This window comes from Phaseolus vulgaris, chromosome 6 (genome assembly GCF_051622355.1).
Source record: "Phaseolus vulgaris cultivar YP4 chromosome 6, ASM5162235v1, whole genome shotgun sequence".
Classification (NCBI taxonomy): domain Eukaryota; kingdom Viridiplantae; phylum Streptophyta; class Magnoliopsida; order Fabales; family Fabaceae; genus Phaseolus; species Phaseolus vulgaris.
Window position 1 is genome coordinate 17,873,334 of NC_143503.1, and position 14,802 is coordinate 17,888,135.

At 36.2% G+C, this 14,802-nt stretch overlaps 1 protein-coding gene and 1 long non-coding RNA gene across 10 annotated transcripts; one reads left to right on the top strand and one right to left on the bottom strand.

Annotated features, from left to right (window-relative positions):
- Positions 1-5,693: 5,693 nt before the first annotated feature.
- Positions 5,694-6,268, bottom strand: LOC150027232 (uncharacterized). Its single transcript, XR_016521330.1, has 3 exons — positions 6,214-6,268; positions 6,044-6,134; positions 5,694-5,960 (listed from the first exon to the last, which is right to left on the bottom strand). It is a non-coding gene; the product is annotated as an uncharacterized LOC150027232 (long non-coding RNA).
- Positions 6,269-10,115: 3,847 nt separating this feature from the next.
- On the top strand, positions 10,116-14,549 carry LOC137831106 (squalene monooxygenase SE1). 9 transcript variants are annotated; one of them, XR_016521642.1, is made up of 9 exons: positions 10,116-10,423; positions 10,586-10,697; positions 11,622-11,796; positions 11,950-12,121; positions 12,206-12,291; positions 12,408-12,507; positions 12,663-12,938; positions 13,445-13,723; positions 14,051-14,549. XR_016521642.1 is itself a non-coding variant. In XM_068638642.2 (8 exons), exons 1-8 carry the CDS (start codon positions 10,121-10,123, stop codon positions 14,153-14,155), a joined length of 1,638 nt encoding a protein of 545 aa, XP_068494743.2. In that variant the 5' UTR covers positions 10,119-10,120; the 3' UTR covers positions 14,156-14,549. The 9 variants fall into 9 exon arrangements, 7 of the variants coding, with proteins under 7 accessions (XP_090159766.1, XP_068494743.2, XP_068494744.2 ...); XR_016521643.1 differs by having other exon boundaries at positions 12,411-12,507; XM_068638642.2 differs by lacking the exon at positions 12,206-12,291 and having other exon boundaries at positions 10,119-10,423; positions 12,292-12,507.
- The last annotated feature ends 253 nt before the right edge of the window (positions 14,550-14,802 follow it).

A 14,802-nucleotide genomic window follows, 5' to 3' on the forward strand; every position in this document is an offset into this window, starting at 1 on the left:
AGACTGCTAAGATAAATGTATATCGTATTTGATGTTGGGTTTACTTTGTGGGTCTTTGTGGGTCTGTATTTCACTATTATTGTAGTATTTTTTTTCATAGTAGCATGTTAAGATACACAAAGAAAAGGGATTGGTGGAGCAACTCATTTAGAGTTGTCCAAAAATCGGGACCCATTTTTCTGGAGTATGACTTGATTTTTTGTGGAAAATATTTTGTTGTTGGAAATATGTGTCTTACTGTAAAAATAATGCAGAGTGTTTGTTTGGAATGTTAGGTTGATGAGGTACCACATTTTTTAAGGAAATTTTGTAATGTTGACATGGATAAGAAAGTTAAAAAGAGAGTGTTAGTGTTTGTGTTAGTGTTAGTGTTAGTGTTGATGTTGGTTGGGGAGGGCACTAGGTGGGAAGAAAGTGGGTTAAATCGGTTTTTTATATAGGCCATCAAAGTAGGATAGTGTCAAGTAACCACAATGTTCACTAAATTTAGAGGGTTGCAGTATGTTGTGTCCCTAGTAGGAGTATGTGGTGACCCACATGAGACTTCCTGCACAAACTTAACTGAGGAACTTTTTCTTGAAATGTCAATGGGGAGAAAGTGGATTAAATGAGTTATTTGGAGGCTATGAGAGTAGGACCCTGTGAATTAACCCCAAAATTTAGTAAAGTTAGAGACTAACAGTACATGGTGACCCTTCAGGGAATATGTGGTGACCCACTTCTTACTTCCTGCACAAACCCAATGAAACTTGTTATGGAAATATGAAGTGAGTGTTCATGTTTATGGTTTGGGATGGGCATGATGTGGGAAGAAAGTGTGTTAGATCAAGACTTTAGAGGGCATGAGTGTAAGGCAGTGACAAGTGAGCAGAAATCTAGTAAACTTAGAGGGTTGCAGTATGTGGTGACCCCAGTAGGAGTATGTGGTGACCCACATCACAGTTGCTGCACAGACCTAACAAGGGAACTTTTTCTTGAAATGTCAATTGTGTTAGAATGGATGACTTTAAACTAGAGGGGGAGTGAATTGTTTAAAGAGGATTTTCGTAAACTTTTAAAACAAGAATAAATTTATCTCAGGAAACTATTGATAAGAAATTCAGTTTACCAAAAACAGCAAACAAAATCAGCACAACCAGAAAAACAATCGGTTGTTTCACATAAACAATCGGTTGTTTATACCACCAAACAACTAATAAAACTGAATTTAAAGAGTTAGGGATAAAGAGATTTCACACAGATGTTTATATTGGTTCACTCCAAATTCAGAGCTACATCCAGTCTTCTCAGAACCCTGAGGAAATCCACTAAGCAATCACAACTTGATCACTTACACAACAACCAAGAGAATGACCTTGAACACCTTAAGAAACACACTCTCCTTGGCCAACGCACCAACACCAAGATTGCTGATCTTGATCCCCTCAAGAACACACAACCAATCTCAGCAAACACAGAAACGAAACTTGTTTTCACAGAGTACAAGGATTACACTTGTTACAGAAGATAATCTGAAATCAATACAAGCAGAATCCTATTCCACAAACTTTGATCAATCACAAACTTTCAGCAATCTCAGCTCTTTGAAAAACTCAAAAACTCTTTTCCAAAACTTGTTAAAGATTTATTCTCAAATCTGTTTTTTTGAATTTATTCAAAGATGTAGTTTTTTTTATCAAATCTTAACAAACTCTTAAATTGCATTTAAAAGATTGGTCAAAGCATTTAATGACTGGAGCGTAAGCAGTTAAATCATTTAAAGCTCAGTCAAAGATAATTTTTTTTTTCTGTTATGGTTCCAAAACAAACAATCGGTTGTTTCATCGAATCAATCGGTTGTTTTGGTTCTTAACAGTTCAACCATTTGAAAAACAGTTTTCAATCTTTTTCTCAAAACACCTAAGTATAAACAATCGGTTGTTTCGACAAAACAATCGGTTGTTTTAACTTAGTTTGAAAACATTTTATCTTCACAAAGATTGAGATGCTTTATGCTTTAGATTCGATCAAGGGGTGGATTACAAAACTCAAACTACCCCTGAACTATACTAAACCTGCACAGCAACAGCAAGCACAGTCAAGGCTTCAACATCCTTCAAAGGGTTTGGATTCTTCAAAGCTTGAACACCACTTGGTTCAACAAATTGTGTTCGTGTTGGTTAGGGAGGAACACGAGGTGGGGAGAAAGTGGATTAAATGAGTTATTTAGAGGCTGTGAGAGTAGAACCCTGTGAATTAACCCCAAAATTTAGTAAAGTTAGAGACTGATAGTATGTGGTGACCCTTCAGGGAATATGTGGTGACCCACTTCTTACTTCCTGCACAAACCCAGTGAAACTTGTTCTGGAAATGGGAAGTGAGTGAGTGTTGGTTGTAGTGGGCGATAAAGTGTGAATTGTTTCATTTTTTAAAGATTGATGTTCTTTCATTGTTGTTTGGTTTTAAATAACGTATTCAATGTTGACGAACATGTGCAGACGTCTTACATTAATGATAAAGACGAACCCAATGAGCAAGGCATACCTGAAGAGCAAGGCGTACACGAAGAGCAAGGCCTATTTGATGAGCAAGGTGTACCCGAAGAGCAACATGTACCCGAACAGGAAGACGTACCCGAAGAGTAAGATGTACCCCAAGAGCAAGACATACCCGAAGACCAAGATGGGGGAGAAGAAAAAAGTAACATATTCACCCGCGTGAAGCATAGAGCAAGGAAACGTGTGAAGTCGGCTGTGATGAAATCACCATGGACTAGGTATGGAAGGGGAAAAAATGATTTTGTTAGTCATAATTGAAAGGGATCGTACATGACGTGTTTAGTACTTAAGTATGTTTATTACGAAGTAGTTGTTAAGAATGATACATGCTTATTTCATTGGCTGTAATGTGGTTAGAGAATTTAAGACATGTATTTAGCAACTGCGTTGCAATTTTAGTAACTCTAATTTTTATTTAGCAACTGAAGTTTTATTTAATTTTAATTGTCTTCCATTTATGTGGTTGAAGTGAACATATTTTTTAAATTTGAATGTATGGCAGTGTCAACACACATAAACTAAGTTCATAGAAGCTAAGAAGGACAAGTAACCAAAAAATTCACTTAACACATGTAATAAGCATTGTTCAAACATGTGCTTATAAATTATAAATACAATTTTGTATCCTCAATTATACAATAATAATCTTCATTGTGCATGTAGCCATGTTTGTAAGATGTGGAAGTTTAAACCATCCTTGAACGTCGGATTCTATCTTCCTCCCTCTTATTCAATAACTCCAATTGTTTTGCATCTGAATATATTTTGGATATTGAAATGTGAATTAGAATATTGGATATAGGACATTGTTTTTTAAGTATAGACAATTTCTGAAACTGTACCTAAAGTTGGTGGATCGCGTATTACTGGATGAGAATAACAAACTTCCTCATCAGATGGTGGACATATGTCAAATTTGAAAACCTATAGGCATGAATCAGATGATGTACATATGTTAAATTTTAAAACCTATAGGCATGAATATTTTAACGAAAGGCACAGTTGTTTGTACTATAGTTATAATGAAAGCTACATACCTTAACAATCTTGACGAATGTGAACAATGTATTAAGGATGGAGTTTATGAATGACACATGTACAATTTTGTTATGTAATATTGAACAATTGTGGTACATGTTCAGCCACCCACATGCAATGACTGGTTGTATATGTTTGAATGAAATTTTTTTTACCATATTCAAAATATTTTGTAAGATTACAGTGTACATGGTTATCCCGAAAATGCGGATAATTTATTCTAAATCGATCAATTATGTGAGTAGTATTAGCAGTCATGCATTTTTCCTCAATGGTTCCATTTTAGCTTCTACTAAAAAATTGGATTGGGCCAAAATGGTAAACTGCTCAAGGGGTCCACTTTAGGTTCTACTACAAAAATTGGATTGAGCGAAAACGGGGCAGTGCTGAAGGGGTCCATTTTAGCTTGTACGAAAATAATTTAGATTGACCGAAAATAGGGCAGTGCTAAAGGGATTCATTTTAGCTTGCACAATTTTTTTTGGATTGAGCGAAAACGGGGCAGTGCTGAAGGGGTCCATTTTAGCTTGCACGAAAATAATTTGAATTGATCGAAAATAGGACAATGCTGAAGGGGTCCATTTTAGCTTGCACGAAAATTTTTGGATTGAGCGAAAACGGGGCAGTGCTGAAGGGGTCCATTTTAGCTTGCACGAAATTTTTGGGATTGAGCGAAGATAGTCCAGTGCTGAAGAAGGGGTCCATTTTAGTTTCCACGAAATTTTTTGGATTGAGCGAAAATAGTCCAGTGCTGAAGGGGTCCATTTTAGCTTACACAATTTTTTTTGGATTGAGCGAAAATAGGTCAGTGCTGAAGGGGTCCATTTTAGCTTGCACATAAATAATTTAGATTGATCTAAAATAGGGCAGTGCTAAAGGGATCCATTTTAGCTTGCACGAAAATTTTTGGTTTGAGCAAAAATAGTCCAGTGCTGAAGGAGTCCATTTTAGCTTGCACGAAAATTTTTGGATTGAGCGAAAACGGGGCAGTGCTGAAGGGGTCCATTTTAGCTTGCACGAAAATAGTTTGGATTGATCGAAAATAGGGCAGTGCTGAAGGGGTCCATTTTAGCTTGCACGAAAATTTTTGGATTGAGCGAAAACGGGGTCGTGCTGAAGGGGTCCATTTTAGCTTGCACGAAAATAATTTGGATTGATCGAAAATAGGACAGTGCTAAAAGGGTCCATTTTAGCTTGCACGAAAAATTTTGGTTTGAGCGAAAATAGTATAGTGCTGAAGGAGTATATTTTAGCTTGCACGAACATTTTTGGATTGAGCGAAAATGAGGCAGTGCTGAAGGGGTCCATTTTAGCTTGCACGAAAATAATTTGGATTGATCGAAAATAGGACAGTGCTAAAAGAGTCAATTTTAGCTTGCACGAAATTTTTTGGTTTGAGCGAAAATAGTACAATGCTGAAGGAGTCCATTTTAGCTTGCATGAAATTTTTTGGATTGAGCGAAAACGGGGCAGTGCTGAAGGGGTCCATTTAAGCTTGCACGAAAATAATTTGGATTGAGCGAAAATAGGACAGTGCTAAAAGGGCCCATTTTAGCTTGCACGAAATTTTTTGAATTGAGCGAAAATAGTCCAGTGCTGAAGGGGTCCATTTTAGCTTACACGAAATTTTTTGGATTGAGCGAAAATAGGCCAGTGCTGAAAGGGGGTCCATTTGAGCTTGCACGAAAATTTTTGGATGAAATGTTACTTAGGCATAGTATCATGAAATTTTGTCCTTCTCGCTTTGATCGTAGTTGTTTATGTTTTACCCAAATACTTGGTAAAAAAGTTGCCAAATTTTGAACTTTAACTTAATATTGTTAACTTTAAACTTATTTTAGTGTAGCAAAATGCACAAATGTAAATATTTAAAACTTTTTTTTTACTGAGTCCAACGAACTAAGAACGAAGTTATACTTAACCACGAACGACCGTTAAATTAACCTTCCACAGTATGTGGCACCTGCTAATGGATCTTTTGGGTTTGAATACGAATAAAATAATTTCTAGAAAAACCTCTCATCATAATTACAAATGATGGAAACTAATTTTAAGTGTAATTAGAAGGTTTGTTGCATCATATGGCACAACAATATTCGTCTTCAATTCTCAGCATTAAAAAGTTCGCACATTGTTCAACTCAATGGAAGTGTATGTAATCCATTATGTTTCTACAGTTATGAATGCTCCTAGGATACACTAAAACATGTAATGAATAACTACACAATTGCAGAACATGCAGCTTCACATGCAACGCACTCTCAACCACCATCATTCTGAAGTTCCACGAAAGTTGAACTCCCTCAACACATTTTCTCTTTCTGCATTACGAGCATCAAGGACCCAATTACAAACCATTTCTTGACGGAATGCTTGAAGCTCGTCCTGAAATTAATTTTGAAAATCAATTTCAGTGCAGAATAAAACTTATAACTTGTACTCTACTAGTGAAGGGAACAAATATGTACGCTATTGTATTCAGGCATCGTCTTCCCGTCATAGTCAACCATACCATTCCACAACTCAATATATTTCAAAACCAATACTCAACAATCATAACTACATAAAGAAAAGCACATAAAAATATTTACATATGAATATGCATAAAAATAACAAAAGTTTTCATTTCAATACTAACATGTTTGGCTGTATAGGAAGTTTTTGTTTGACTACCTTGATGGGGGGACTATCCACCCCAACCAACACACACTTCACATTTCCAGAATAAATTTGCATTGGTGTGTACAGGAAGTCTAATGTGGGTCACCACATGTTACTACTTGGGTCATCGCATACTGTAATCCTCTAAGTTGAGTGAATATGTCATTAGTGGACACTGCCCTTCACTCATGGACTCTCAAAACCTGATCTAACTCACTTTCTGCCCGCATCATGCCCACCCCAACCAACACGAACTTCACATTTCCAGAATAAGTTTGCACTGGGTCTGTACAGGAAGTGTAATGTGGGTCACTAGATGTTCCTACTTGGGTAATCACATACTGCAATCCTCTAAGTTGAGTGAATAATTGCTCACTTGACACTGCCTTGCACTCATGCCCTCTAAAGACCTGATCTAACACACTTTCTTCCCACGTAATGCCCACCCCAACCAACACGCACTTCTCATTTCCAGAACAAGTTTGCATTGGGTGTGTACAAGAAGTCTAATGCGGGTCACCACATCTTCCTACTTGGGTCACCACATACTGCAATCCTCTAAGTTGAGTGAATTTTTTATCACTGGACGCTACCCTACACTCATGGACTCTCAAAACCTGATATAACACACTTTCTGCCCACATCATGCCCAACCTAACCAACACTAACACGCTCTTCACATTTACATAATAAGTTTGCACAGGGACTGTGCAGGAACTATAATGTGGTCACCACATATTCCTACTAATCACCACATACAACAATGCCCTAAGTTGAGTGAATTTGTGATCACTGGACACTGCCTTACACTCATGGACTCTAAAATCTGATCTAACGCATTTTCTGCCAACATCATGCCCACCCAAACCAACACCAACACACACTTCACATTTCCAGAATAAGTTTGCAAAGGGACTGTGCAGGAAGTCTAATGTGGTCACCACATATTCCTACTAGGGTCACCACATACAACAAACCCATTGAGTGAATTTGTGATAACTGGATACTGCCCTACACTCATGCTGCATACTGTGATTTCGGTATATAGATGGATAAAAACAACTCTACATACATGGATAACAACAGCTCAACAGAAAGGATATGGTGCAAACTATGTTTCTTCATATTTATTGGGTTTATTGAACGACTATCCAACTGTATATAACCAGGGCCAAAATCACAGGAAAAAAAGTATTGTTGGAAATCATTAACCGTAAAATTGGAAACTAAAAGATCTTATTGTAGTATGACATTTTACCCCATGGGCATGTTTGGTTGTGCTCTGCTGCCCTGCTTCACAGAAATAACATGTTTTATACATACAGAGATGCAAAGTCACACATTCATATTTTTACAATCATGCTATACAAAATTAAGAGCATCTCATGGTAATTTTTTAAATATAGATTACAAATTCATATTCTCATTCCCTTTTGTCAACCACACTCTATTTTTCAGCATTTTATAACAATGATTGGTTAAAAAGTATCTACTGCTTAGAACAGTCTATGTCACATCTAGGTAACAAACAATTACAATGACACTGGACTCAATCTTCAAAGCTTAATGTAATGTTTATTTTGCATCAGGGTATTGACAGCATGGCGCCAGCTTCCACAGATTTTGGAGTTGCAATCGCTTAATGACTTGGATTTTTCTGAAACATATGTGAGATGTTTGCAGGTATGGTATTAAATTCTACCTGAAAGTGTATGTGAAATGTTGAGTACTATAAAGAAAACCTTTGATTTGTTATGCTTTGTATTTTTTTCAACCAATATATTACATGCTACAATGCTTGACAAATTTCGGAGGTTGTCAACAGCATGAAAGACCTAATACATATCTGTGCACAACACAAAGTTGGGGTAATAAGTAATTTGCGTGTAGTTTTTATGATGAGATTACCCTATCGTGTTCTATTTTCAATTAATCTAGTTGTACGAAGCTATTTTAATTGGGCTTTTGGAATTATATTCTTACATTGGCCATTAGTCTTTCCTGCAAAGTGTTTCAAACAATTATCCTCTGCTAACAACAACCTCAAAGCTCAACATGCAATAGATGCAGGAAATGGAGCACATGCCAAATGTTCATGGTCTCCCAACTTATACAATCACACTCAATAAGATGATGGACTCTAAAAATCTTATCTAATGCACTTTCTGCCCACATCATGCCCACCCCAACCACATATTCCTACTAAACCCTAAACCAACAATTACCAAACTCGTTTGTTTAACGATTAGAACATACAATTTATATGCTCTAACTTCATAACTGTGAAATTTTTTATCAATTTTATATCAATGTGTCTAGTAATAACAACAATACCAATAGTTCAACATTCAAGGAAGAAAAGCTTCAAACTTCCTTCAACACGAAACTCAAACTAAAATTGAATCAAAATAGGCTCTACAACAACATCAAAATCACACAACATCATCAAAATCACACAACAACAATGTTTCACTTCATAATCCATTAAATAAAAAATATATTACCTTTATCACCTAACCACCGTGAAAAGAGATGGAGGGCGTCCACCGAGCAAACACCGGTTGACGACGACAACGAAGAACAAGACCACGGAACCACGACACAGGAAACCAATACAACAACAAACTGCAAGAGGAAACGGTGCACTGGAGAACCACGAGACCTTTGCGAAGAAGAAATTCAAAGAGGGAACGGTGCACTGGTGAACCACAGGACCAAAAAGAAGAAGAAATTGAAAGAGGGAGAGTTCAGCCACCAAAAGAAGAAGAAATTGAAAGAGGGAAAATATCGTAACCCTAATGAAAATTTGAACCAAAGATTAAACCTTTTCAAAAAAAAAATTGTGGGCCCCGCAACAACAATTTAATATTTGTTTTTTTGCCACCTGGACAGTTGTACATTGGAGCAATGAGATAAGTGGTTGTTCAACCAACATTTTCCAAATTTTATTTGCCAGTTGACTTCATAATCATGGACATAGAGGAAGATGTTGAAATACCTCTCATTCTTGAACGACCATTCATGAAGACTGCTAGAATTATCATTGATATTGATGAGGGAAAGCTGAAAGTGAGAGCTCAAGATTATGAGGTAGGCTTAACCACCATTCTTCATGCCAAGCCATATAAGTTATGATGGCTAAGTAAAGAAGGAAAAACATTGGTAAATAAACAATATCTTGTGAGTTTTTGCTTAAAAACATACAAATAAAAATAAAAATAGGTGACATTTAAAGTGATTTCCATGAAAGCTTACCACAAGAAGTCCATTTCAAGAAAAAGAAATCTTTTATGAGAAATTAAAAAAAAAAGAGCTTCTTAAAATATTTCCAAAGAGGTAATAAAGGTAAAGTGTATCTAACAAATTTTTTTTTTTCCTCTTACAAACCATAAATAAGAATTGTTAATGTGGGATGTTCACTTTGAGCTTGATTAGTACACATCAAACATAAGACTTCTAACACTCACATTTGAATGAGAATTAAAATATTTTTGAAAGTTTATAGTTTTTTCTTAGTTTTTCTTCTAATTTTTCACTAAGGAATCTTTCTTAAAAAAATAAAATTAGAATTTCTTTTAGAAACTAGAGAGAGTTTAAAATTTTCCAAAATTTCCAAAGATTTTTTTTTTTTTCTTGAAGAAAAAAATATCTTTTAATCATTATAAAGTTTCTTGAGTTTTAAATATGATTTAAATGAGTAAAATTATATGTTAATTTATAAATTTAATGCGAATGAAAATATATATTGAATTTGAATGGTGAAAATTAAATTAAAATAAGTAAAATTATGGTTATACTGATAAAGAAAATAAGAAAATGTATAACATAACTATACATTTGGTTTTGCTTATTGATCCCCTGTTGCATATAATAAAATGCACATAATGAGTAACATATCATCTTCTTCTTTCACTTCTTCCAAAATGTTTTCAGTTTTCTCACACTCTCTCACTCACACAACCATGTCTCAATTTGCGTTCTTCAAATTTAGTTACAACAAACCTCGCCATTACACTCCTCTTCTCTTCCCTAACAACCTTCCGATCGCACCGCCGTTTTTTCGCACAACAACCGCTCTCCGCAGCAATGCCGCGCCAGATCCGCCCCTCGCTTTTCCCGGCGCCGCCGATGTCATCATCGTCGGCGCTGGCGTGGCCGGTTCCGCTCTCGCCTACACCCTCGCCAAGGTGCCTCTTCCTATTTCCATCCTCGCGCCACATCTTGAATTAATGAATTATGCAGCAGAGATTTCGAAATCGTTCTTTACGTAAGAGTATAAGAAAAATGAATGCTTTGATTGGTTACTATCAAGATGTTCCGTAAGAGTGTATGCGTTACATTTTTTGAAGGATGCACGGCGTGTCCATGTTATTGAGAGAGACTTGAGAGAGCCAGACAGAATCGTTGGTGAGCTTCTCCAGCCAGGAGGATATCTAAAGCTAGTTGAATTAGGGTTAGAAGGTATGTATCAAATTGGCTAGTGAACAAGATTATTCCAACACTGAGGTTGGATATGGTCTGTTTTCTGAACATATATTTTTATACATTGCCACTCCTATTACAGTGAAATGAAACTTATAACTATTACCATGTCTGAAGACTGTTATGCGCCTTTCTCTTTTTGTCTTTGTCTTTTGCTAAATATTTATTTTATTCATATTATTTTACAACCTGTTAAACCAGCCTAGTTTTGCTTTTTTTATTATATTAATTAATTTTTTCATCACCTCTTTGTGCTTGTAATATATGAGTCTTATCCCTTCAAGGGGTTATGTATTCCCTATCACCCAACAATAGCAATCAAATCAACAAGCCCCTTATGAAATTAGGTATTTTCATCTGCATGGATCAATGCCATTGGACTTTATCCGAAGCCAAATGGTAAAACCATTTACGGTAAAGCTTTACTTAATGGTTTGTCTCATTGTTAGTCGTTTTCTACCCCAGATTCTCCAGTGGATCCCCACTTATTTCATTCTCTTGGTCTTTAGACATGACTAAACCATATTAAGCATCTCTTTGTTATCTCCCCAATAAGTGCTACTTCAATTTCTCTTGGATTCGTTCATTCCTCATTTAATCCTAAACTTGTATTGTTTTCCTCTACTCACCCTCCGTGGCATATTCATCCTCTGTACACCAAGTTTTAGCTCATGTTGGCATTTACTGCATAACATTTACTAATTGTGCTCGATTCGGAAACCCTGTGCAATTTCATGATGTTACTTAAGCAGGGAAAAGAATATAAAACCATTTTTTATAATCAATATTATTTTTCTTAATATTTTTTTGTATTATGCATTGAAATTAGCTTATGCTTAATGGTGGAGTAATTAAGTTTGTTTTGGGATACCATTCACATGTGCTGTGTATATCCTTTGTCAGACTGCGTGGATCAAATTGATGCACAAAGGGTGCTAGGCTATGTTCTTTTCATGGATGGGAAAAAAACTAGGCTGCCTTATCCTTTGGAGAAGTTTCATGCTGATGTTGCTGGCAGGAGCTTCCATAATGGACGGTTTATACAGATGATGAGAGAAAAAGCTGCTGCTCTGCACCAGTAGTCCTTAATATATTGTGATTGTTAATTTAATTATCAAACTTATTTGCTTGGCCACAAAATAAGTTTAAATTTCTAATTTTTCATTGTAAATTATTGTTTGTAGTATTCTTTTTTTGCCTGATATTATCGTCTTCTTTGTTTACTGTTCAGTGTACGAATGGAGCAGGGCACTGTAACATCTCTTCTTGAACAGGATAACAAAACTGTTGTAGGGGTTCAGTACAGAACTAAAGATGGTCAAAAACTTAAAGCATATGCTCCCCTCACAGTTATTTGCGATGGCTGTTTCTCAACTCTGCGTCGATCTCTCTGCCACTCCAAGGTTGAAATGCCTTCTAATAGTTGAGTGACAATACTTTCCTTTTAATGACACCAAATATCACGCTTATGATCAATTCGGACACAGTTTGGAGATGTTATAAAATCTGGAGGATTTATCAGTTTTGCACCAGTTTGCTTGGCTCCCCTAATATATTATTAGCCATTTGCCAGGTTGAAGTACCCTCCTCTTTCGTGGGTTTAGTTCTGGAGAATTGTCAACTCCCATTTGAAAATTATGGCCATGTTATTCTAGCTGATCCTTCCCCTATCTTATTTTATCGTATCAGCAGCACCGAGGTTCGCTGCTTAGTTGATATACCAGGTCAAAAAGTCCCTCTTGTTTGGAGTGGAATGGCCAATTACCTGAAGGCTACAGTAGCTTCCCAGGTATCTGTTATGATCCTGCATGTGCTTGACATGTGTGTAGTCCAGCTGTGATTTATCATTATTTGTAATGTACAAGTAGCCAATTTTACTTGCTTCTAAGAAGCAAAAAATTGATTCCTGCTTTCATCTTCCTTTATATCTGGTGTAATTTACAGATTCCACCTGAGCTTCAGGATGCTTTCATATCTGCAATTGATAGAGGAAAGATTAGAATCATGCCTAATAGTAGCATGCCAGCTGATCCATATTCTACTCCGGGAGCTCTGTTAATTGGTGATGCTTTCAACATGCGTCATCCTTTGACTGGTGGAGGAATGACAGTGGCACTGTCTGATATTGTTTTGCTGCGGGATCTTATTAAGACAGTTGGTGACCTGAATGATGCATCCTCACTATGCAAATATCTTGAATCCTTTTACATCTTGCGCAAGGTGAGTAGCTTTTACATGTTGGCTAATATATTATTAATGGCAAACTGGTTATATATCGATTTAATTTGATGTATATAGAATGTTCCTTGTGTGCCTAATGATCTCTGTTTAATAATATTTGTGGTGTGTGGAACACGATTGTGGAAACCTAACCAACCATCACAAACCCATTATCCAGAAGCTCAACCTGATACCTTGCATATTTTGAAATCACCCTTTCACACCAGAGCTTCCGAAACATAGACAATTTGCAAGTCACACCTACCTTTACTGAAATTCAACTTTTTCAGAGCAATTAGGGTGACAAGGGTTTAACTTTATATACTTAGTCATAGAGGCTTTGATACCACACCATGAATCAACTATTTCGCTGGCTTAAGATGGAAGGTGAAGACTAAAGGCACATCAATGGTTTATATTGCATTTCTATCCTTAAAATCAATGTAAATTTAGAATCTTTAATCTTGAAAGAGACTTTGCCTCATGACTTGGCATGCCGTTTGCAGCCTATGGCATCCACCATAAATACATTGGCAGGTGCTCTTTACGAGGTCTTTTCAGTTTCACCCGATGATGCCAGAAAGGAACTACGCCAAGCATGTTTTGACTACTTGAGCCTTGGAAAAATATTTTCTGGTGGACCCATCGGTCTACTCTCAGGTCTAAACCCTTACCCGTTGAGTTTAATTCTTCATTTTTTTGCTGTTGCACTCTATGGGGTTGGCCGTCTGGTCTTACCATTCCCTTCATTTGAACGCATGTGGATTGGAGCTCGAATAGTTTTGGTGAGTTCTTCCTTCCACCCATCTCCCATTCATTTAATTTAGTCATGAAATTTGGCTTTTGGCGCCTTACAGTGATACTGTTCTTTATTGCCAAGTTTCACCATAACATGTTTTCCTTATCTTCTACAAGTTTGAATAAGAAAACAGTTCACTAATTTGATCATTCTGCAACATAGTCCACAAAAAATTTCATCATTGTTGTTTCAACGTTCTCCATATTTACAGAAATGAGGGTTTCTTCAGCAGTGCCCATAACCATTATCGTGTACTATATGTTGACAGTGACAGTCTCTGTTTTGTAACTCGTAACCAATTAATATCTTTCAGTGTGCGTTTTGCATAATATTTCCAATCATCAAGGCCGAGGGAATACGACAAATGTTTTTCCCCAAATCCATACCAGCTTTTTATAGAGCTCCTCCTTACAGGTGATGCATTGAGGATTAAGGAAATACTTACACTGCTCTCTCTATTAAGCGTTTTCAAATAGTTTGTCTTCAAGTTAAGGGAATTTTGATGGAGGACGCAAAGACAATTGTTATGCCTGCCACTTAGATGGAATTATGGGTGAGGAGTTTCGAAAGGTTGTAGCAGTTAATTGATCAATCCCCTTGGCTGGCTGTCATTGTACCAAAAGAAACAGAGGCAGTGGGATGTATTTTTTTTCCTTGAACCAAAGAAAAAAATACATATATTCTGGTTCTTAACTCTAAATTAGATAGGATCATTATGTATAAACATTGGCTTGTAAACAAAAGGAAAGAATACCAATGTTGAAGAAGATTGTGTGGAAAGAAAATAATGTTACTTGTGGTACATTGATATACTTCTAGAATTGTTGTACACTATCGTGAGCATTAAACTCTTAAAACAAAATCATTTCAAAATAAAATTTCTTTCTTCTTTTTTTGCAATCAAAAGTAAAATGATTTTTGGTACTGTATTTGAGCATTAAAAGCATAATAAGTAGTAACCATTATGCAAAACATTAGTTTTTTTTAAATATTTTTACTTTAATCCTTGTATATTTTTGTTTTTGTAATACCAGTTTTAGTACTTTCTTAACAGTCCAACGAAGG